Source organism: Chinchilla lanigera, unplaced genomic scaffold, assembly GCF_000276665.1.
Source record: "Chinchilla lanigera isolate Chin_1 unplaced genomic scaffold, ChiLan1.0 scaffold00050, whole genome shotgun sequence".
NCBI classification, from domain to species: Eukaryota; Metazoa; Chordata; class Mammalia; order Rodentia; family Chinchillidae; genus Chinchilla; species Chinchilla lanigera.
The window spans coordinates 1534241-1557533 of record NW_004955451.1 but is presented as its reverse complement, the minus strand read 5'-3'; the positions used below and the strand labels follow the sequence as shown (position 1 = coordinate 1557533).

At 36.7% G+C, this 23293-nt stretch overlaps 1 protein-coding gene across 2 annotated transcripts in view; it reads left to right on the top strand.

Annotated features, from left to right (window-relative positions):
- Usp32 (ubiquitin specific peptidase 32) overlaps window positions 1-23293 on the top strand; it is a 166860-nt gene that overhangs the window by 121013 nt on the left and 22554 nt on the right. The window contains exons 13-23 of one of the 2 annotated variants that reach the window (XM_005393962.2): window positions 2653-2845; window positions 5012-5187; window positions 6232-6372; window positions 10879-10996; window positions 15231-15385; window positions 16562-16643; window positions 19502-19576; window positions 20213-20351; window positions 20605-20710; window positions 21463-21636; window positions 22735-22909. In XM_005393962.2, the coding sequence (XP_005394019.1) occupies window positions 2653-2845; window positions 5012-5187; window positions 6232-6372; window positions 10879-10996; window positions 15231-15385; window positions 16562-16643; window positions 19502-19576; window positions 20213-20351; window positions 20605-20710; window positions 21463-21636; window positions 22735-22909 (1534 nt within the window). Of the gene's footprint in view, window positions 1-2652; window positions 2846-5011; window positions 5188-6231; window positions 6373-10878; window positions 11039-15230; window positions 15386-16561; window positions 16644-19501; window positions 19577-20212; window positions 20352-20604; window positions 20711-21462; window positions 21637-22734; window positions 22910-23293 lie in introns of both variants that reach the window. The other variant, XM_013519383.1, reaches the window with a different exon arrangement.

Below are 23293 nucleotides of genomic sequence, written 5' to 3'. Positions count from 1 at the left end.
CATCTAGAAACCTACCTTCCTGAGAATATAAGCATTTAGAGTAATTTCAGATAGTTTTAGGCCTAGTCCTTGATTTTCGGAAAAAGTTAAAATTTCTCAGCTCAGCTAGAAACACACAACACAGTTGAAAAGAACCAGTGCCTTCATATAATCCTGACTGGCTTGCGCAATACATAGACAGGAAATAGTGATAAGATTAGTTGAATGAATAGTAATTTCATAGAAAGCCAAGAAGAAATAAGAAAACAGTGAAAACAGAAGAGGGGGGAAAAAGGAAGGAACCTGAGTGGTAGTGACAGTTTCAAGCAGTAGAAGACACTCAGCGCAAGAGATTCCTATAACAGAAAAGAAACCAAAGATAGTGAGAAGACAGACTACTCAAGTTTGGAGCATGGGGAAACAAGTGAAGAAAAGCCCATATTCTCTCCTCTAGAGGGTATTACTCACTGCTGCTGTTGAAAGCAGATAGTCTGCAGTCTCTGGAGGGAGACTGCAGTCTCAGAAACTATTATAATCTACTGCTAAATGATTATAAAAGTCATCCTTAATTATAAAATTATTTATAATTATAAAATTGATGCCCAGTGGTAGTTTTATCATTCTCTCTCTTGCCAATAATATCTGTAGATTCAGTGTATGGACTGAGGTGTTAAGAATAAGAAATACTACAGGAACGATTTCCTATAAATGTAAAAACATAGATATCTTGGTTTCTTCCCACATACCCATTAACTAGTGATCTTTGCTTTTGAGATTTTAGACTCTCCTGATTTTTCTTTGTCTCTCTGACCGTGAGTGAAACTGTCCCTACTTAGAAATTCATCTTTCTGAAAACACAAACCCAAAAGTCAGGAAAAAGAAGACAGACCCTTTGATATTTAATAGTGGAAAAAGCTGATAAGTCTTGAGAATGAGAGGAGGAGGATGCTATGAGAATAAGCATCTGTACAAGTGTTCTAAAGAGAATGATCAGAGTATTTGTGACAGGGTAGACCCAAGGACTAAATGGGTTAACCAGCAAATCAGGATCCCAAGGTACCAGAGGAGGTAGGGAATTCCATGGGTAGAGTTTATTGACATTCAGTAAACTGTGACATGAATTATATTAGATAAAACTGTTCAGTTGGGCTTGGGATGTAACTTAGTGATAGAACACTTAATCTAACGTGTGAGGCTCTGTGTTCAATCTCAAGCACTGCAAGTGGAAAAAAAAATTTTTTTTATTAGGTTGGCATGGTAGCACACTCTTGTAATCTCAGCACTCTGGAAGGCTGATTGCAAATTCAAGCCTAGCCATCCTGCTAGAGACTTAGCAAGAGAAAAATAAAAAGGGTTGAGATACAAAGTGCAAAGGCCTGGGGCCAATCCCCAGTACTAGGGGTAGCGGACCCCCAAACAAAGAAAAAAAGTTAATGAATGTGAATCTTGAAGGCATTGCCTATAAAGTAACTAAAGTCTAACTAAAAATCATATTTAAAATACAAACTTCAAGTCACAGCTTGTCAGTAGCACAGTTGATACTTTTTTTGTTTCTAAAGCTATTGAAGTTTCATGAATCTTAAAAGATACAGGAAGACATTGATCAACATTTTATTAGCTATTTTCTCCTCTTTGATCCATAAACCAGGAAAATATGATCTGTGAATCTTTAGCAGTCAGCTCTGAAGGAATTCTTGTGCCCTTAATTACAAGTATCAGAACCTTCATGACACATACCTGTTATCCCAGCACTCTGAGAGGCTGAGGCAGTAGAATTGCAGGTCAAAGCCCAGTCTGGGTGACTTATCATAGTTTCTATATTTTTCTACAAGGAACTTATTTAAAAAAGGAAGAATATTATTTAATTCTTTAATATCAAAAAAGAATCCAACAGAAAAGTCTTAGCTGGCACAGAGCCCTTCAGAATCTTTGCCAAACTACTTTACCTCTGTGTGTGTGTTCTCATTCTTTTCCTCTAAAGAGATTAAAATTTACATATTAGCCAGGCGTGGTAGCGCACGCCTGTAATCCCAATACTTGGGAGGCTGAGGCAGGGGGATCGCCTGTAAACCCAGCACTTGGGAGGCTGGGGCAGGAGGACCGTTGCAAGCTGGAGACCAGCCTGGGCTACACAGTGAGCTCAAGGCCAGTCTGAACTGTGTAGCAAGACCCTGTTTCAAAAAGACAAAAAAAAAAGAAAAGAAAAAAAAGTTGATGTTAAAATGGTTTTAAATGTGATCCGCTCCAGGAGGATTAGCGAATGAAAAATAATAGTTGTTAAAGTTAGTGTTTGTTGTTGTTTACTTTTGCTTTTGTTTTTTAGGGGAATTGAATCCAGGGTACCTTGGCACTGAGCTCTATTCCCAGCCCGTTTTTATTTTTTGTTTTGAGACAGGGAACAGCTACTAAGCTACTAAGTTGCCCAAGTTGGGCTTGAATTTTTGATCCTCCTGCTTCAACCTCTCATAACCTTTAATAGTCTGATTACCTGGTAACCTTCAAAAAATGAAGTTGGGTGTGGTGACATTCCTGTAATCCAGGCACTTGGGAGGCAGAGGCAACAGGATCGCTGTGAGTTTGAGGCCAGCCTGAACTGCGTGGTGAAAGCCTGTCTCAAAAGAGACAAAAGAAAAGATTGTTAAATGTTACTTCTTACTGTCTTTGTAATTTTAGGATGCCAACCCTGTTGTAATTGAGCCATCATCTGTTCTGAATGGAGGAAAGTTTTCATTTGGAACAGCACTACATACTGTGGAGCAGAGTGAAGATAGGAATGGAGGCAACTTCAGTTCTGTGAATGTCACAGAAGAGAAATTTTCTGACAACATTTCTACTGCATCTGAAGCTTCAGAAACCGCTAACAGCGGTAAATACGATTTGATTCCTGTGAGGTTTAGCCAGGCAGGGTTAGTTCTCAGCTGAGTCTGCTCTGGTAAAGGGTGTGATGGGTGGAATATTCAGCACATGGCTTCAGTTCACAGAAGTAAGCTGAATGAAATGGTCAGTTATAAGATCCTTGAATGTATGAATAGCTTTCCAAATAATTTTTCTATATTATATTTTATCAATATCTCATTGTGCAAATATTTTCACCGTTTTCACTAATCATGCCATCTCTCTACATATTGCTTCTATATTTGTTTTGTCAAAAAATTTAGATTTGGCAAGACGGTTTTTGAAAAAGTTTTCCATCTCCAGAAATCTCTTTTAACCATAATATACCTTTATTAGATTATATGAATCCTCAAATCAGATTTTGTGGACGTTTCAGGTGAAAATTTAAGAATTATTTTGGTAAAATACTGTGAATTCCTAATGCTTTCCATATTCTTTTCAGTCCTTTGTACTTATGTAAAACTTAGCTATTCTATGTTCTTGAGGAAGATGCTTTGATATTTCCATGACCCAACTGAATTGAGGTAACTTCTTTATTTTGCCGATAAAGTAGCAGGGTCCTCAGCGTTACCCTGTTGTTATTTCCTCTTTGACACTCTCTCTTTTCTGTGAATTGAGTAAGCAAATAGGCACAGCTGGCATTTTCCCTGCAAGGCTCTTTGTAGAGTCTTCTGTTGCTGTTTCCTGATATTAAAGGAAACCCTTAGCCGTCCTAGAAGTATTCTAACAGCTTTAACACCAAAATGTCTTTGTGTCTCTCCCTTTCCTTCTGTCTCTCTCTCCCCCGCTTTCCCTCTCTCCCTCTCCCTCTCCCTCTCTCTCTTTTCTTTTGGTGTTGGCGATTGAACATAGGGCCTCATACATGATAGATGCACACTCTACCCATGAGCAATACGCACAGCCCCAGCCAAGATTATTTCTTAGTCTTATGTAAGGATCTGTTTGGTGTGTGGTCACTGTATAGCTGTGTAACCCTCAGGCTGAGCAGCACCTCAGGTAGAAAGTTACAGAGTGATTCATGGTTAGACTGTTTAACTAAGGTTAAGAATTGAAATATCTTAAAATACCATGAAGTTCACAACTCTAAGCCATCATTAATCTTTTCTCTACATATATTTTCCTATTGTAAAGATCATGGCTGCTTTTTAAAATAAATATATTATAGCCGGGCGTGGTGGCACATGCCTGTACTTCCAGCACTCAGGAGGCTGAGGCAGGAGGATCTTTGCAAGTTTGAGACCAGCCTGGGCTACAAAGTGAGCTTAAGACCAACCTGAACTGCATAGCAAGACCCTGTCTCAAAAAGACAAAAAATAAATAAATAAATACATACATACATACATACATACACAGCACTCTTGCGTTCAAATTCTTGTTCTGTTTTCTTTTTAGCTTAGAAACTATCTATTGCCATTGTCTACATAGACTATTTGAAATATGTTTGCAGGTAAAAGAATTAGGGGAGCAGCCAGACATAGTGACACATACGTGTAATCCCAGCACTTGGGAGGCTGAGGCAGGAGGATTGTTACAAGTTCAAGGCCAGCCTGGGCTACAAAGTGAGCTCAAGGCCAGCCTGAACTGCACAGCGAGACCCTGTCTCAAAAAAAAAACACACAAAAAAAATTAGGAGAGACTATGTAAAAGCCCAACTACCTAGCTGCACCTCATTTTTTCCTGTCAGAGGACCTAAAATTCATATCATGAGTTATTAGATCATCTAAGATGGTGGCCAAATATTCATTTTGTACCAATTTTTAAAGTTTTAGCTGGGCATGGTGGTACACCCCTGTAGTCCCAGCACTCAGGAGGCTGAGGCAGGAGGATTGCTGTGAGTTCAAGGCCAGCCTAGACTACAGAATGAGTTCACTGCCAGCCTGAACTGCTTAGTGAAACCTTGTCTCCAAAAAAAAGGCAATCATTGTTTTTATTTACTTGCTACTATATTGTATATTGTCCAGAAATAAATATAGCTGTACTTTCTGTCTTCTACATATTTATCAGAATGTAAGACTGTACTAACATGCCTATAGAATAATAGCATTAACCTAATAAATGAATGTTTGAATTCATGTCTTTACGCCTATTTATGTGTGATAGCTAAAAATAAAAGAGTATATGCTTTGTTTCCATATAGGGTTTTTGTATTCTGCCACACCAGGGGCAGATATGTGCTTTGCTCGACAACATAACACTTCTGACAATAACAACCAATGTTTGCTAGGAGCCAATGGGAATATTCTGTTGCATCTTAATCCTCAGAAGCCAGGAGCTATTGATAACCAGCCACTAGTAACTCAAGAACCAGTAAAGGTAGGTAGTTTGACATCTAATTGTAAAATTATTCTCTTCCAGCTTGCCAGTAATTTCACTGTATGGATTTTAACACATAGCAGAATATTTTGATTAATTTAAATTAACCTGTTGTAGATAGAAATCTCTTTACATAGTATATTTCTGTGAGAATATTCTGTGATGTAATTCTTGCACTGACACTCGCCATAATGGTGCACACCTTTAACCTAAGCACTCTCACAGGCTGAAGCAGGACGACTACAAGTTTGAGCCCAACGTGGACAACTTTGCAACCCTTTCTCCAAATGAAAAAAAAGACTTAGGATGTAACTCTGTGCAGACAAAGACCCCGGATTCAGTCTCTAGTGCCACCAAAAAACAAAACCCAGCTCTCACTGCAGTTACGTAGTAATCTTGGGAGTGTATTGTTTTCTCTTGTTTGTTTGTTTCTTGGGACACTGCTTTGCCATATAGTCCAGTCTGGCCCAGACTCGCAGCGATCCTCCCACCCTTGCGTCCCAAGTCCCTGGATTGTAGGTGTGCGCTACTATGCCCAATTTATATTGTTATTCTTAAGTCCTTAGAATACCTTCTGTGGAAATGTTTCTTCACACTATATGGAAAATGCTTACCAAGATGGGATCACTTACCATTTGAAAGAAATCTGTGGAAACGTGTCTTACTATTCTCAAATGCTTCAATGACTTTTCCAAATGATTTGCCTAGATCTTGTTTTGCTCTTATTTTCTTTTTTTGGTACCAAGACTTAAACTAAGGTCCTCGCACTTGCTAGGTAGGTGCTGCGCTGCCGAGCTGCATTGCCAGCCCTGATGTGCTTCAAGCATCATTTGTTTTCCCTTCCAGGCAGCGTCTCTCTGTGTAGTCCAGACTGGACTTGAACCTTGAGTTCTCTTTCTTAAGTGGATTGTTTCGCGGGAGACACCCTCTTAGGTGTCATATGGCATTGACATATGTATTTGTTCTCTTAGGTCTCAGATTTGTTAATGCACAACAGACTTTACAATATTAAAAATCAACTCTTAACATTTTATTCTTTCTAAGGCTACATCATTAACACTAGAAGGAGGACGATTAAAACGAACTCCACAGTTAATCCATGGAAGAGATTATGAAATGGTCCCAGAGCCTGTATGGAGAGCACTTTATCATTGGTATGGAGCAAACCTGGCCCTCCCACGACCAGTAAGTATAGTTAATAGTACCGTTATATGAAGACTAGACATAGAAGAGGGGCTTTCATTATTTTTCTATATGAATCTCATTATCCCCAAATACTTCCTACCCTACAATTGTGGAATACACAGAACCTGTTCATATTAGTTGAACAAGTAACTTTTGGTTCCTTCACATTCATTCATTTAATATTTATTAAGCATTATGTTAGAGACCAGGCACATACTGATATGCCTGTGGAATCGAGTGTGGATAACATGAAATAGAAAAATAGTCACTGGCCTAAATAAAATTAAGGAATTAGCCAGGTGTGGTGGTGCACACCTGTAATCCCAGCACTCAGGAGGCTGAGGCAGGAGGATTGCTGTGAGTTTGAGGCCAGCCTGGGCTACACAGTTAGTTGAAAGCCAGCCTGAACTGCATAGCAAGACCCTGTCTCAAGGACAAAAAAAAAAAAAAAAAAAAAAAGGAATTAGGAGATTAGGCTGTTTAAAAAGTCAGCCAACATGAGCACAAACATCATCTAAAGTAGCACAAACCTTAGGCTTGAGATGAAGGAAGGCAGAGGACCAGTTCAAAAAGTTTAGTAAATGATCTCGACGTTATTTCTGAAACTTCTGTTCCATTAATTAGACAGGCATCCAGTTAGGAATTGGTTTCTTCGTAGCTTTTTTATGGATTTTTGTAGTTGATCTTTTTGAAGGAGGGGCACATAAAAAAATCACAGTTTATAATAGGAATTCAAAGCAGTGAGTTGGAATATAAAATGCTCTGAAATAATTGAAAGGATTTGTAGTATGTAACATTAAAATATTAGTAAGTTACTTATATAGCATCTTTTATTTATATAGTAGACAGTAGGAATCATTACCCTAGACTTCACTTTTTACATTATCAGTGCAGTAAAATACTTTATAACAAGATGTTTTGGGTTGGTTTGGTTTTTAGTATATCAAGAATCATCCTTAAAACCAGGAGTGGTGGTACATGCCTATAATCCCAGCACTAGGGAGGCTGAGGCAGGAGGATTACTACAAGTTTGAGGCCAGCCTGAACTACATAGGGAGACCCTGTCTCAAAAAACAAAGAATCAGGGGCCAGGGATTTAGCTCAGTGGCCCAGCGCCTCCCTGGCAAGCATAAGGTCCTGAGTTTGATTCCCGGTAACCACCCCCTCAAAATAAAACCAAAGAATCACGCTTAAGGCAGTCTTGGTGGTGCATGCCTATAATCTAAGCATTCTAAGAGTCTGAGGCAGGAGGAAAGCAAAGTTTAAACTCAGGCTAGGCAATTTAGCAAGAGCTTGTCTCAAAAGAAAAACTAAAAAAATGAGCTGGGGGTACAGCTCAAATACAGAGGCCCTGGGTTCACAAAAGAAGAAAAAAGACTCTCATAGTGGTTCGGTTTGGTTTGGTTTGGTTTTGGGGTACTGAGGACTGAACTCAGGGCCTTGTGCATGCTAGGCAAGCAGTCTACCACTGAGCTGCATCCCCAGCCCTCACATAGTGTTTTGAGAGTTAAATAATGTGTATGTTTAGCACACCATCTGATTCATAGTGAATGATCAATAATGTTATAATTATTACATGAGTATTTACAGAGCTTCAAAAACATGTTTTTTACATTGATATCAGATAGTTCAAGTCATAATTTTACTGAATTAAAAGATTTGCTGACTGTGTAGTATTTCTTCATCTCTGAATTTGATGAATTTGTCTGCTTCCAGAAAAAATTGCTTTAAAAGCATTTAAAATACTAAGAAGTTGCTGGGCATGGTGATGCACACCTAAAATCCCAGCACTCAGGAGGCTGAGGCAGGAGGATCCTTGTGAGTTTGAGACCACCTGGGCTACAAAGTGAGCTCAAGGCCAGCCTGAACTGCATAGCAAGACCCTCTCTCAAAAAGGCCAAAAAAACCCCACCAAAACCAAACACTAGTATTTGTTATCATGGTTTTTAAATGAATTATTTTGCCTTCATACTTCCATAAATCATCTGTGTGTGTGTATGTTTGGTTTGTTTGAGACAAGATCTTGCTATGTGCTTTAGGATGGCTTTGAACTCATATTAATCTTCTTGCTTAAGCTTCTGAAGTGCTAGATTACAGGCATGCACCACCATGCCTAGCTAATTATAACATTTTTGAAGTAATTATACATGTTATACATATTAGTGATGACATTTTAAAAATACAGAATAAGGGGCTGGGGACTTAGCTCAGCAGCAAAGCACCTGCCTGGCAAGTGCAAGGTCGTGAGTTCGGTTCCCGGTACCGGAGAAAAACCAAAAAAAAAAAAAAAAAACAGAATAAAAAGAGAGTAAAACTCATGTTATAGCTTGCTACGTAGGGATTACTGCTAACATTTTGGTGTGCATCTTCCAGACACCACTTTGTGCCCATCTATATACGTAGATGGCTATATATAGATAACTATGAAATGGAATCAGATTATACCTTATGTGTCATGATCTTCTAATTTTAATCTCACATAGATAACTGTGGATAGCTTCATAGGTTAATCAGTTCAGGTCTGTATCATCATCTTTAATAACTGCATATTGTTCCTCTATATACATTATATATATATGCACATATGCATCTGTACATAAATTGCATCTCATGGAAATCTTGTTTTCCTGTAGCTTTAAATTGTTTAAAGCAATTTTCTGTTGAATACTTTCTTTCCAGACATATAATGATCTCTTTAAGGTAAATTCCTATCAAAAGAATTGCTATATCAGAAGATATATTTTGATGCATATTATTCATTACCTTCCGTAAAGATTATACCTAAACTAGTTTTTAAATGAAATGAGTATATTGCATCTGTTGTTTGTTGAGAGATACTGGAGTTAGCAGATTCATACACAATTAGAATGGAAATGGATAGCTGTATATATTTGTGTGCCTGTGTATATGAGAATCTCTTAAAATATAATTTGACCACAAAAACGTCTTCTTAATCTTGGGAGCAAATACATATTATTCAACCTATTTAATTATTAATTAAGATTCTGCCAGAGGGTTTTGTTTTGTTTTGTTTTGTTGAGACAAGGACTCACTGTGTAGCCCAGGCTGGCCCTTAAACTCATGGGGATCCTCCTGCCTCAGCTTCCCAAGTGCTGGAATTATGGGCATGTGCCACCATACCTGGCTACCAGAGTTGTCTTTATGTAGTTTTTAAAACTGTAGTTTCCAAATTATTACTCTTTTCAAAAAGCGTAAAGTGAGATCATAAGCAATTGTGGTTGGCTTGGTGCAGTCAGAACCCAAGAAAGGTGGACAGATTTTATTTCTTCCAGTAATCTTAAAAAATAGTGTCAAGGAGAACTTGTTTTATTGCTTTACTATTTGAATACAAGTTAAAAAGCTCCTAAATGGAAGTCCTTCAACTTGCTATACTGCAACAGATCAGAACACACGGAGGACTTTTAAAGGTGACACCCAATTGTTAACAGTTGTGTAAGAGTTTCTGTTTTGAAGAATTTGAGTGTTAACCATTCTATCCTTTTAGAATATAAAACTGATAATGTGCTAATTTAAAAACCTATAATACTATATTTTGATATGAGTGTTTTCCTGTGTTTGTGAGGCTAATAAGCGGGGTATTTGGAAGGAGCTATTTGAAAACCTTGTTGCAACTATGTGAAACTTCAGTCTTACACAACACTTTTGTTGTTTTAATCATAGACAAAAAAATACAAAGATAGTAAATTTTTTATAGAAACAGTTTTATCCTCAGTATTAATCCAAGAAGTAAAACTTATTTTCAGTGCAAATTTATAATGCACCTGTATGTTAATGAAATAGAGATTTTTAAAAATGATATCAGTGATAAGATTTTGTAAGTTAGTACAGTCATACCTTATTGGGAATAGTGTAAATTGCTAAACTTTAGGTGACAACAAGATTACATAAATGATAATGACATGGTTACTTCCATAGGTTTCGGCTTGTGCATGTAGCTCTATAATTGTCCTTAAAAAGTAAGTCATTTTTATACAATACATAAATATGTAAAAGAGAGTTATGAACCAGGCCTGGTGGCACACGCTTGTAATCCCAGCATTCAGGAGGCTGAGGCAGGAGGATTGTTGCTCGTTCGAGACCAATCTGGGCTACAAAGTGAGCTCAAGGCCACCCTGAACTGCATAGGGAGACCCTGTCTCAAAGTAAAGACAAGAAAAAAAAAGTTATGATATGAGAGTAATCAAGCCATAGATATGATTTAAAATTTTTTTCTCTTTATTGTATTGTTACTTGCTTTTAAATGACAGAAAATACCCATAAAGAGTTATAATCTTGGAAGATGAGTTTAGGAGCAGCAGCCTGAGAGTATTTAAACCTATGTAACTTAAATACATAGGAGTTTCAGTATATTTCACATTTGTTGAAATATAGGTAATGAATTTGTTGAACATTTTATCTTAAAGATAAAGCTCAAAAGTTGGATGTAAAACACCAAGTTTTATTTCTTCTTTTAAAGAAATTGCTTTTTATCATTTGTAATAACAGGTGATCAAGAATAGCAAAACAGACATCCCAGAGCTGGAATTATTTCCTCGGTATCTTCTCTTCCTGAGACAGCAGCCTGCAACTCGGACACAGCAGTCTAACATCTGGGTGAATATGGGTATGATGAGCCTGAGAATGTTTCCTCAGCATTTACCAAGAGGTAACCTAAGAATGCAGCAAGAATACCGTCTGTTCCTTAAAATGAAGAAAAAATAAAAATCAAGTTGCTCAAAGTCTGGTTGCCACTATACTAACTTGCATTCTTAACTGCTTTCATACAGAATCGGTAAATCATTTGTGGGGCTTAAATCTGTGGTCATGCACAAGACTGGGTAGAGGCAAAATCCCAGCAGCAAACTGAAAAAGGGTTTGCTTCCTTTTTCTAGTCTGTAGAAATAATGTTTTACATACTTTGTTTGAGATAAGCCATTGCTAATTATTGCTAGACTTAAGTTGTAATCTGCCAGTCATTGACTAGTCTTTTCAACTGCATTCAAATTTCTAAGAATTCTTTTGACATTGCTTTTTGTTTTGTTTTGGATTTGTTTTCGCAAAATGTAATACATTTCTTATGTTAGGTCTAAGAATGCTTTTTAGTGTCAGATAATGCAGAGCAAATACATAATTTTGAAAATGAAAACTATACATTTGCTTTGAAAAATGCCAATCTTAGGGCTGGGGATATAGCTCAGTGGCACAAGTGCCTGCCTGGCAAGTGCAAGGTCCTGAGTTTGATCCCTGGTAGAGAAAAAAGAAAAAAGAAAAATGCCAGTCCTGCCCCTATAAAAGAACAAAGAAAAATATCATGCCTATCAAAATGACATACAAATAATTTTCCATTTTAATGTATAATATGTAAAATGTTTCCTTTGGATATCTCTACATTTAAATTTTATTGATGAGCAATACTTACTTTGTGCTTTTCTTTAACAATTATTTGAAATTATTCTCAGCAGTAAAGAAATAAGGAGTTCATCCATTTAGAAAGTTCCAGACCTTCTGTTAACAATATGATATACCTAAAAAAAAAAAAGAGAAAAAACAACAATATGATATACCTTACTATGCAAGTGCTACTTCTAAACCATCAACTCTATATCAGTACTAGCCCTCCTTTGAATTTGAGCATTGGTTTCCTTAAAAGGTTGTATTCAGATAACATATAAAAATACTTTTACATTTCATTTGGTAAGAATTGCAGCAAAACAGTGGCCTCTACCTAACCAAACTTTGTCTTTGTGGAAAACATCAAAATCAAGGAACAGTGAAATACAATCTCTGTGATTTAATTTTCCTTTGTATAGAATATTAGCCTTGCTTCCACGGCTACCTCTATTTTGATTCTCTGTGAAAGATAACATAAAAGGCAAGATGTGTTGTTGTACTAGTAAGTATTTGTAACTCTTGTGCTGATCCTAGATTTTTGCTTTCATAAATTACCCTCATTTTGTTGGTGTGATTCAAAAGTACAAAATTATATACAGTAAGTGGCTGCCTGCTTTATGAGCTATGCTATAAAAACCATCTGAATCATAGACCTGGCTAGTTCTGATTCTCCAAATTTGTTCTTAATTTGAAATTTTGTTCCTCACTAATTAATTAGCTGTAAAATCAATCATTAATCATTTTGAATTTAAAAAGATATGCTTTCTTGCTGTAATCTTACAGCTAATCCTCTGATACGCAATTGGAGAAATTTGCTCTTTTGTTTCTTTTAGGAATTATCCTTTGCTTGCTGTTTGTAAAAGATTTGCTTTGCTATATTTAAAATTTTTTCATTGTTGAGTTTCATTCTCCCATAACATAATGTTCATATTTCTCAAGTACTTGGCTTAGTACATCTGTTTTCTAGATTCTTCTATTCCTTTTAAAGTAACAGGTGTGTACAACCATTGCCACAGTTATAAAGACTTAAATACAGTCTTTTCTATAGATAAGGCTATGGAAAACATTTTCCTAGATTTACTCAGCCTACCTTAGGTGAGTGAGTTCTTGGAAGGTCTAAAAAAAAAGATGAGGGCCGGGGATATAGCTCAGTGGCACAAGCACCTGCCTGGTAAGTGCAAGGTCCTGAGTTGGATTCCTGGTACAAAAAAAAAGGAAAAAAAAAAAAAAAAGATGAAATTGGGTGTGGTGACACACTCCTGTAATCCCAGCTATGGGGGTGGGGGGAGTGAGGAGAATGGAATGTTAAGGCCAATTTGAGCAACTTAGCAAGACCCTGTCTCAGAAAAAAGCTGGAGATGTAGCTTAGTGATAGAATGCCCTTGCATTTGATCTCCAGTACCATGAATGAATGAATGAATACATGCTTAGATACATGCATAATGCATGAATGCTTGCATACATACAATGCTGAAATTTTTCTCAACTTTGGTAGGTGAAGATTCACTATAAAAGCAAAGTTAATGGGAGGAATAAAGCTAAATCACTACTGAATGGTAGAAAATTACTTGGAATGTATAATTGGACCCTAGAGGAATTACATTGATATATTAAGTTTATATTTTTGTTTGAGCTCGCTCAACAAAGTATATCTTCCCACAGACAGAAATGCCCATTTTATTTTATTATTTAAGGTTCCTTAATAAATTTTACTTATTAGCTAAGAGTGCATTTTGTTTGATTTTGGTTGTTTATTTGTTTGCTATTTTATATTACTGGGGATTGAAGCCAGGGCCTTTGCACTGAACTACGCCTCCAGCCCTTTATTTTTTAAAGTTTGAGACAGGGTCTTAAAAAGTCATATTATTGCCAGGCTGGGCTCAAATTTGTAATTCTCCTGCCTTATCTTCCTGGAGTGCTGGAATTACAGGCATGTACCACCACACCCAGCTTGGTTTTTCTTCTATTTTTAAGAGGTGACTGGTTTTTATGCTATATCTTTTGTCTGGGTTTTTGCTTAAACAGTAACCAGGCAGCCTGGTGTGGTGGCACACACATGTAATCCCAGCAATCGGAGGCTGAGGTAGCAAGATGGCTGTGAGTTCAAAGCCAGCTTGAACTGCATAGCAAGATCTGCCTGCCCCCAGTTAACCAGGCTTTTAGCAAGTTTTCTTAAAACAATTTGTCTTTTTTGCCGGCTGTGGTGGTGCATGCCTGTAATCCGAGCATTTGGGAGGCTGAGGCAAGTGGATCGTTGTGAATTCGAGACCAGCTGGGGTTACAAAGTAAGCCCAAGGCCAGCCTGAGCTACATAGCAAGACCCTGTCTCAAAAAGACCAAAAAAAAAAGAGAGAGAAAAAAATAAACAATTTGTCTTTGATTTCTTTTTATTTCACCCTTTCTCTTTTTTCCTCCTTCTCTTTTGAAGTATTTAATTAGATTTGATATAGTCTTCCTTCACTCTTTTGCCCATACAGTAGGCTCTCCGTATCCATGGATTCCTCATCCATAAATTCAGCTAATCTCACATTTGAAATAATTCAGAAAAAAAGCATCTGTACTGAACATGTACAAACTTTCTTCCCTTGTCATTATTCTCTAAACAATACAAGGTAACAATTATTTACATAGCATGTACATTGTATTAGGTGATATAAGTAATCTAGAGAAATTGAAAGTATATGGGAGGATATAGAGGGGTTATATATAAATAGCGTGCCATTTTGTGTAAAGAACTTTGAACTAACATCCATATATTGTGGTATCCACACCTTTATTGCTATTTTTGTTTTCACCTTGAGCCTTTCAGCAATTCAGTCATCTCTGCTATTGTTTTATTGGGCAAGCAAGCTATATGACTTTTTCTTTCACTTTTCAATAGGACAGGTTTTTTTGTTTTGTCAGGGAAAGCTTCTTGGATTCATTTTTTAAGTTGTTCAGTCATGTAGAATCTATTCCTATTTGGAATTTTAAGTAAAAAATATTTTTTATGTATAACTGTTAATCAATGTGCCAGGTAATTGGGGCACTTAATGACTAAAAGTAATGGGATTAGTAATTCAGAGACAGTTTATTTTAAGAAAGTGGACTAGGTGAATCCAATTATGTGTTCATGGAATACAAATCCAGTCCTAGTTTATCTCCCTCACTCTTAAACTGAGTTGTTTCATCTTGCTCTTGTGACCCGAGAGCAGCCATGTACCAGTGCCGTTTGCCAGCATGTTTGCACTCTTACTGTTAGTTATTTGTGCCTCTGGACTACTATTGTTATTTTTTCTAAGTTGAGGGTTTAGAACACTTGGTCTCCTGTCTTCATTTTAAAGTTTTATGGTACTCTCATTTATAAAACTAAAATCTATCATTCTCATTTCTCATCAATATTTCCCTAAGTAATATGGTCACCATTGCTGAGAGGGTTCTTAAAAAAATATCTGCCTTTTTTCTTATTGTGATTACTGTAACCATAGGAAACGTACCTTCTCCAAATGCACCTTTAAAGCGAGTATTAGCCTATACAGGCTGTTTTAGTAGAATGCAGACCATCAAGGAAATTCATGAGTATCTGTCTCAAAGGCTGCGCATCAAAGAGGAAGATATGCGCCTGTGGCTGTATAATAGTGAGGTAAGAGGCATCTCAGAGTCATGAAGAATCTGGTGAAATGTTAAATCATGAGATTTTTATATGATTATGCTAAAAGCTCTATCTAGGATCTCAGATAAAACGTCAACTTTTAAATTATATGTGTACATGTAATATTTGTCACCTGAGATCCATAATAACTGTTAATCATCAATCCTGTTTTGTAAAGATTACTGTTACATTTTAAAGTAATAAGACATATCTTCTCTTTTTCTAAGTAGATTTTATGTTGGATTTGTTTTAAACTATTTTATACATGTTTAAAAATTTTTAAACAAAACCATATGTGTGATACATTCTTGTAATTACAACACTCAAGAGGCTGAGGCAGGAGGATCATGAGTTCAGGGCCAGGCTGGATTACAGAGAGCCTACCATACCCTGTCTCCAAAAAATAAAAATAATATGAAATATGTGATGAAAATTCTTCCTTCTATCCTTTGAGCACTATTTTTTGTTCTCTTCAGAGGGGATGTTAGTAATTATATATTCTTCCTTACATATTCAGTATAAATTATATTCTAAAATTGGATCATAAGTATGGTTTTAACAATTCTCTATTGTCTAGTGCATTCTTTCTTATATCCTCCTTTAGTCACCATTAAGGGGCAGTATTGTATCATAGTTAAGGGTACAGCTCATGCAGCCACATTACCAGGAAATAAATCCCGACTCTGCTACTTTTTAGTTGTGTAACTAAAAGCAAATTACTTAATTCTGTGTGTCAGTTTTCAAATCATTGAGATGAGGAAATAGTGTCTCCCTCAAGATAGTTGTAAGAATTAAAGGAATTAATTTTGTAAACACTTTATTTTAGATAGTATAAGTGTAAACAACAATGTGTAATTCTGCTGCATTTTATTCTAGATATTAAAGAAAATTTCTTCCAACTCTTCAGAAAATCTATGTCTCAGTAAAATTTGGTTTAGTATATATTGACTGTTCTCCCAAACATAAAGGGCATAGAGAATGTTTGTAAAATTATGGAACTATACATTGTTTTTCCTTTATTTTGCCACCTAAATGGTTAATATTTTTAAATAACTATAATATGCCAACTATCTTTGACATCAATATGTAAGTGCAAGGAAATTTTTATCACTTAACATGATTTCTTGTTTCTGTACTGACAAGTCAAAAAATTTCCTCTGTATACAGAATTACCTTACTCTTTTGGATGATGAGGATCATAGATTGGAATATTTAAAAATTCAGGATGAACAGCACTTGGTAATTGAAGGTATGAGACATATGCATTTATACTTAATTTTTAGGGAAGGAATTTAAAGAATTACTCACTAATAATCCACTTTATAATTTTCCCAAGCCAGCTATTACTTCATCATTATATTCTCTGTGATAAAGCAAATCCATTGAACTTAGGTAGTCCTGCTATGCTACTTATATTGCTTTAAAGAAAGATAAGCTGTCTGCTATCATAGGCTGGCAAGATACAAGAAGAGTGGGTAGAAATGGGTGAACTCTATTGCAGGTTTATGAAGTTTTAAGAAATATTTAGGCTGCCTGTTAAGCTTGAGTCAGGGATCAGCTTTCTCATACAGTGAATGGTGTAGGCTCATTAGTCATCAATACTGGTTTCTCACGTATGTTTCCACATAAGCTTACACTGTGTCTTTAAAAACTTAGTATGACTTTTCCCATGAAATGCATGGAAACAGAGTCACTTTTGTATTGAAATGAATAGAGCTGAGTGTGGTGGCATACACCTATAACTCAGCACTTGGGAGGCTGAGGCAGAAAGATCACTATGAGTTCAAGGCAACCTGGGGTACATAGTGCATTCAAGTCCATTCTGGACCCTGTCTTTAAAAAAAAAAAAATTACTTTATTTACAAGGAATCGTCACATTTCTGATATTTTAGGTTTAAGAAATTCCATTGTGTCTAAGGCTTTCTGTGTGTGAGTGTGTGTGTGTCTGAGGTGGATGTTTTTGTTTGTTTGGTTGGCTTTTTTTTTTTTTTTTTTTCTGGTACCAGAAATCAAACTCAGGACATCATGCTTGCCAGGCAGGCGTGATTCTGCTGAGCTATATTCCTGGCCTGGGTTTTCTATTTTGGGGGCATTTTGTTGGTTTTGAAGTACTTGATTTAGTTCCATGGCCTTTGCACTGAACTACATCCCCAGCCCGGTTTTTTTTGCATTTTTTGAGGCAGGATCTCAGTAAGTTTCCTGGGCTGGGCTTGAATTTGTGAAGACACAATCCAAAACTGGGCATCTGAGATGAATACATACTTCTCAGGTGAGGAAATACAAACAGCAAATAAATATATGAAAAAATGTTCAACGTCACTGGTCATTCGAGAGATGCAAACTTCTTACTCCAGCAAGAATGGCTGTTATCAAGAAATCAACCAATAACAAATGCTGGAAGGGCTGTGGGGAAACAGGAACCCTTTTCCACTACTGGGAATCTAGACTAGTGCAATCACCGTGGAAATCAGTGTAGAGATTCCTCAAGAAACTAGGACTGGAGGTCCCATTGACCCAGCTGTTCCCCCTCTGGGAATCTTCCCAGAAGAATTAAAAACATCATATCACAGCGATATATGTGCACCCATGTTTATAGCAGCACAATTTGTAATAGCTAGATCTTGAAAACAACCCAAATGCCCGTCAACCAAGGAATGGATAAAAAAGATGTGGTCTTCTTCTAGAACGTAGTAGTACTCAACCATAAAGAAGGGTAAACTGGAGACTTTTATAGGTAAATGGATGCAACTTGAGACCATAGTCATAAGTGAAATAAACCAGATGCACGTGTGTAACATTATATTGTCTCCCTGGTGTGAGAAACTGAAAGAGTAAAAGAAGATCCAAAGTGTACAATAGATATTATAAAATGGGAAGAAACTTCAAAAGCAAGGAGAAACTGGGATGGGGAGATGGAGAAAAGAAGGAAGAGAAAAGCAAAAAATAAACAAAATATATATAAGAGTTAAGAGAGTTATACTAATTTCTTAGTTCATTGCAAAGAAAGGTTTGTGCTAATATTGTTTGGGCAGTTAAATGCCAATATCTTGTACTCTGAATAACTAATATGCAATGTATTAACCATTGCTAACCTCCTATTATCTTGTTTTGAAATTTTGTTTTACTTTTTCCTCTTTAAAATAAAAGAAAAGGGGCTGGGGATTTAGCTGTGTGGCACAGCGCCTGCCTGGCAAGCATGAAGTCATGAGTTCGATTCCCGGTACCAGAAAAAAACCAAAAAATAAAAAAAAATAAAGAAAAATAAAATAATAAAATAAAATAGATATTTACAATTTAAGAAGGAATTGTCATGTTTCTGATGTTTTAGGTTTAAGAAATTCTGTTGTTTCTGAGGCCTTGTGTGTCTTGAGTGTGTGTCCGAGGTGTGTGTTTTGCTTTGGGGGGCGTTTTCTTTGTTTTGCAGTACATTAAGTCTATGGCCTTTGCACAAAACTACATCTCTAGCCCCCCTTTTTTTCCATTCCCCTTCTGGGTATTCCCAGAAGAATTAAAAACATTGCACTATCAACTGAGGAATGGATAAAAAAGATGAGGCAGGATCTTGATAAGTTTCCTGGGCTAGGCTTGAATTTGTGATCTTCTGGCCTCAGCCTCTCAGAGTGCTGGAACTAAAGGTGTGCATCAGCATGCGTGTGTCTGAACTTTACTTATACTTTCATACATAGTTGCGTATGATTTTACTTCAAGTAAAAATGGAAGGTAGTAGTTTATTAGTTCTATCAAGTTTTTTGGTTTTTTTTTCTTCTTTTTTTTTTGTCTTTTTGGACAGGGTCTCACTGTGCATTTCAGACTGGCCTTGAGCTCACTTTGTAGCCCAGGCTGGTCTCAAACTCTGCAGTAATGATCCTCCTGCCTCAGCCTCCCAAGTACTGGAATTACAGGAGTGTGCCAGCATGCCCAGCTTTATCAGGTTTTTTTTTAAAGACCACGGTAAAGGATAGGAATATCTTGAGAGCCAGTTGCTAAAAATTACTTGATTTTTTTTAAAGTTTGTTTTAAGTTTCTCATTTTAGAAATAAGATTTTTTTAATAGTATAGGTATGAATTGTATGGAAAAGAAATTAACACACTCTTATCTTTTTTCAGTACGAAACAAAGATATGAGTTGGCCTGAGGAGATGTCCTTTATAGCAAACAGTAGTAAAATAGACAGACACAAGGGTAAGTCTCCAGTATTATTTTTAAAGAGATGATTTTAAATTTACTCTTTTGGGGGGCTGGGGGTTTAGCTCAGCGGCACAGCGCCTGCCTGGCAAGTGCAAGTTCGTTAGTTCAATTCTCGGTACCAGGGAGGGGGGGGCGGGTAAATAAATAAACTTACTCTTTTTTTGTTCTTGTTGGGTAAATTCAACATCAAGTTATAAATTTTTGTAACCCTTCAATTAAGATTTGTTGGTTTTTTTTTTTTTTGGTTTTGGTTTTTTTCCAGTACTGGGAATCGAACTGACGACCTTGCGCTTGCCAGGCAGGCGCTGTGCCTCTGAGCTAAATCCCAGCCCCTAATTAAATAAAGATTTTTTGTGTTTTTAAAGTCATATTTGGAGAATTCATTTTTTAAAATCATAGCAATTAAAAATAGTGCTTGCTACTTCTGGATTACAAATGAGGGTGGATCATGATTGCTAAAAACACTCCTTAAGAAAATTTCTCAACTTAGCATTTGAAAAACCTACTACGGAACTACTAGCTCCACTTAGCTGATTAAAAGTTATAAAAATCACTATCTTGAGTACAAGCAACTTTGTTTTACAGCATATTACTACAGCTACACTTTGGTTCTCATATTTTTTATTTTAGTTCCCACAGAAAAGGGAGCCACAGGTTTAAGTAACCTGGGAAACACATGCTTCATGAACTCAAGCATCCAGTGTGTTAGTAACACACAGCCACTGACACAGTATTTTATCTCAGGGAGACATCTTTATGAACTCAACAGGTAATATTTTTTGAGCCATTGATGACTAAACCTTCTATGAGTTTGATATGAATCCAGTATCACCTCGGTCTCCGTTTTCTTTACCCTGGGGGTAGGGAGTCTTCTTATTGCTGTATTTAGTATGAAGTAAGGACCAAGAGATGTTAATCAAGTTTCAAAAAATGAAAAGATATTTCCATTTAATGGGCATTTCTGTGCCTGTGTGGTTGTGACTTTTGAGCATCTTTGACAAATTTTCCTTTCAAACTTCTAGGACAAATCCTATTGGTATGAAGGGGCATATGGCTAAATGCTATGGTGATTTAGTACAGGAACTTTGGAGTGGAACTCAGAAGAATGTTGCCCCATTAAAGCTTCGGGTAAGCAGCTTGAAATATATGACACCTTTTAATTTCTAAAGGAGCTGTTTAAGCAGTCTTTTAAGAATCTATATGTTTTCTTTTTAGTGGGGGGGGTCCCAGGACTTGAACTCAGGACCTTGCGCTTGCCGAGCAGGCGCTTATGCCACTGAAATATATCCCCAGCCTCACAATCTATATGTTTTCTATGTTTAGCTTTTTAGTTTAGTTTAATCAGTGTTTTGGGGTCCCTTATAAGGTATAAACCAGCTGTCTAGTTCTTGTACTTGTTCAGATATATATACCATGCCCAGCTGTCTTTATGTTTTTTGTTTTGTTTATGGTTTTTTTGTTTTGTTTTTGTCATTTTGAGATACAGTTTCACTGTGCAGTTCAGGCTGGCCTCAAACTTGCAATGATCCTCATACCTCAGCCTCCCAGGTACTGGGATTACAGGCATGTGCCACTGTGCCTGGCTGTGGCTGTCTTTATTTTAAAACAAGGCAAAACTTTTTAACATTTTGGTGGTGCGTACGTGTAACTCCAGCACTCTGGGAGGCTGAAGTAGGAGGATCACAAGTTCAAGCTCACTGTGTCTGAAAATAAAAAGGGGTTGGGAATACAGCTTAGTACCAAGGCCTGAGTTTGATCCTCAGTACTATAAAAACAAACAAACAAACTGGACAGGATAGCACACATCTATAACCTCAGCCTCTGGCTCAAGCAAATTTTACAGGGTAGGAAATAATGACTGTTACTCCTTATATTTATAGTGGACCATAGCAAAATACGCTCCTAGATTTAATGGGTTTCAACAACAAGACTCCCAGGAACTTCTGGCTTTCCTCTTGGATGGTCTTCATGAAGATCTCAATCGAGTCCATGAGAAGCCGTATGTGGAACTGAAGGACAGTGATGGCCGACCAGACTGGGAAGTAGCTGCAGAGGTTTGTCAGTTTTGATTTTCTGATGTAAGCAATAGACAAAATACTCTGACCACAAATACATGCAGACTAAGTAAATGCAAACTAAAATGTTCTGTGATCAAAGTATTAGTGTGAAAACAAGAGTTTGTTTCTATATGTTATTCTTACGCAGTAATACCAAAATAAACACTCATCATGGAAATAGAAAAATGTTGCTATTTCACATAATGGACTTTATGGCGTGGGGCAGTGATGGTGAATCTTTTAGAGACTGAGTGCCAAAACCCACCTATTTATCACAAAGTGCCAAAGGTACAGTTAAACTGGAATACTGAGATAAAACAGTCAGAAAAAACAATTCTGTATAACATCTTCTGTCTTAAGAGTAAAACAGTAACATGTGCATACCATAGGTTTGCCACCTCTGGCATAGGATGTAAGAATTATAAGAATTACTATCCAGTGAATTTTTTTCTAGTTTTTGTTTTGTTTTGTTTTGTTTTTTCCTTGAGAAAGAGTCTCACTATGTAGTTCAGGCTACCTTGAACTCGTGGTGATCCTTCTGCCTCAGCCTTCCAAGTACTGGGATTATTGGTGTATGACACCACACCTGGCTTTATCCAGTTGAGTTTAAAAAGTCTTATAATGCTAAAGTAACATATAAGTGTGTTTTATTCGCTGTTGCTGCTGCTTCTCCTCCTACTCCTACTCTTCCTTCTCCTCTTCCTCCTCTTCTTCCTCTTCTTCCTCCTCCTTCCTTCTTCTTCTTCTTCCATACCGAGAAGTGACCCCAAGGCCTCATACATGCTACCAAGTGCTCTACCCCTTCTCCATCTTCAGTCTGTTTAATATTTTATAGGTGCCTCAGAAAAATTACTTTCTATTTAAAAACATTTTTAAATCTCTGAGCTGGCCATACATTTTGAATTCTATACCTCAATTATAAATTCATAGATAGAAAGCTTATATATTTTAAATAAAGATTACAAATTTTTTTCTGTTTTGCAGGATTATATTCTTAACATTCAAATTCAACATACTTAGCCATTGTTTTTGGATTTATGCTTATCCACTGAATTTTGAAAAGACGAGTTTTATCATCTTCTTTTTTCTTGCTAGGCCTGGGACAACCATTTAAGAAGAAATAGATCAATTGTTGTGGATTTGTTCCACGGGCAGCTAAGATCCCAGGTCAAATGTAAGACGTGTGGGCATATAAGTGTACGATTTGACCCTTTCAATTTTTTATCTTTGCCACTACCAATGGACAGTTATATGCACTTAGAAATAACAGGTAGGTCACAACGTTCTGAAAAATTATTTGACTATATTTTCTTTTACTTAATTCAGTTGTTGACCTGAATTTGTAATTATAGTTATTTGTTTATGATGAGTTTATAGATTTGTAGTCATGTTATACTCTAGCAGTCTACATTCAGGTATAATTTCAGGTTTGAAAGATTTGGAACATGGCCCATTCTTGTACCCATTCGTGGTGTTTTTAGTTTAAAACATGCCAGAAACTTCTTATAAAAACTTGCAAGGCCTCTCACAGTTCTTTGTGAGATAAATATGAAAACATTCCTGATTTTAGCCAATATTTTTTTTGGTAGTGGGAATCGAACTCAGGAGCTCATACTTGCCAGGCATGTGCTGCGCCACAGAGCCAAATCCGTGC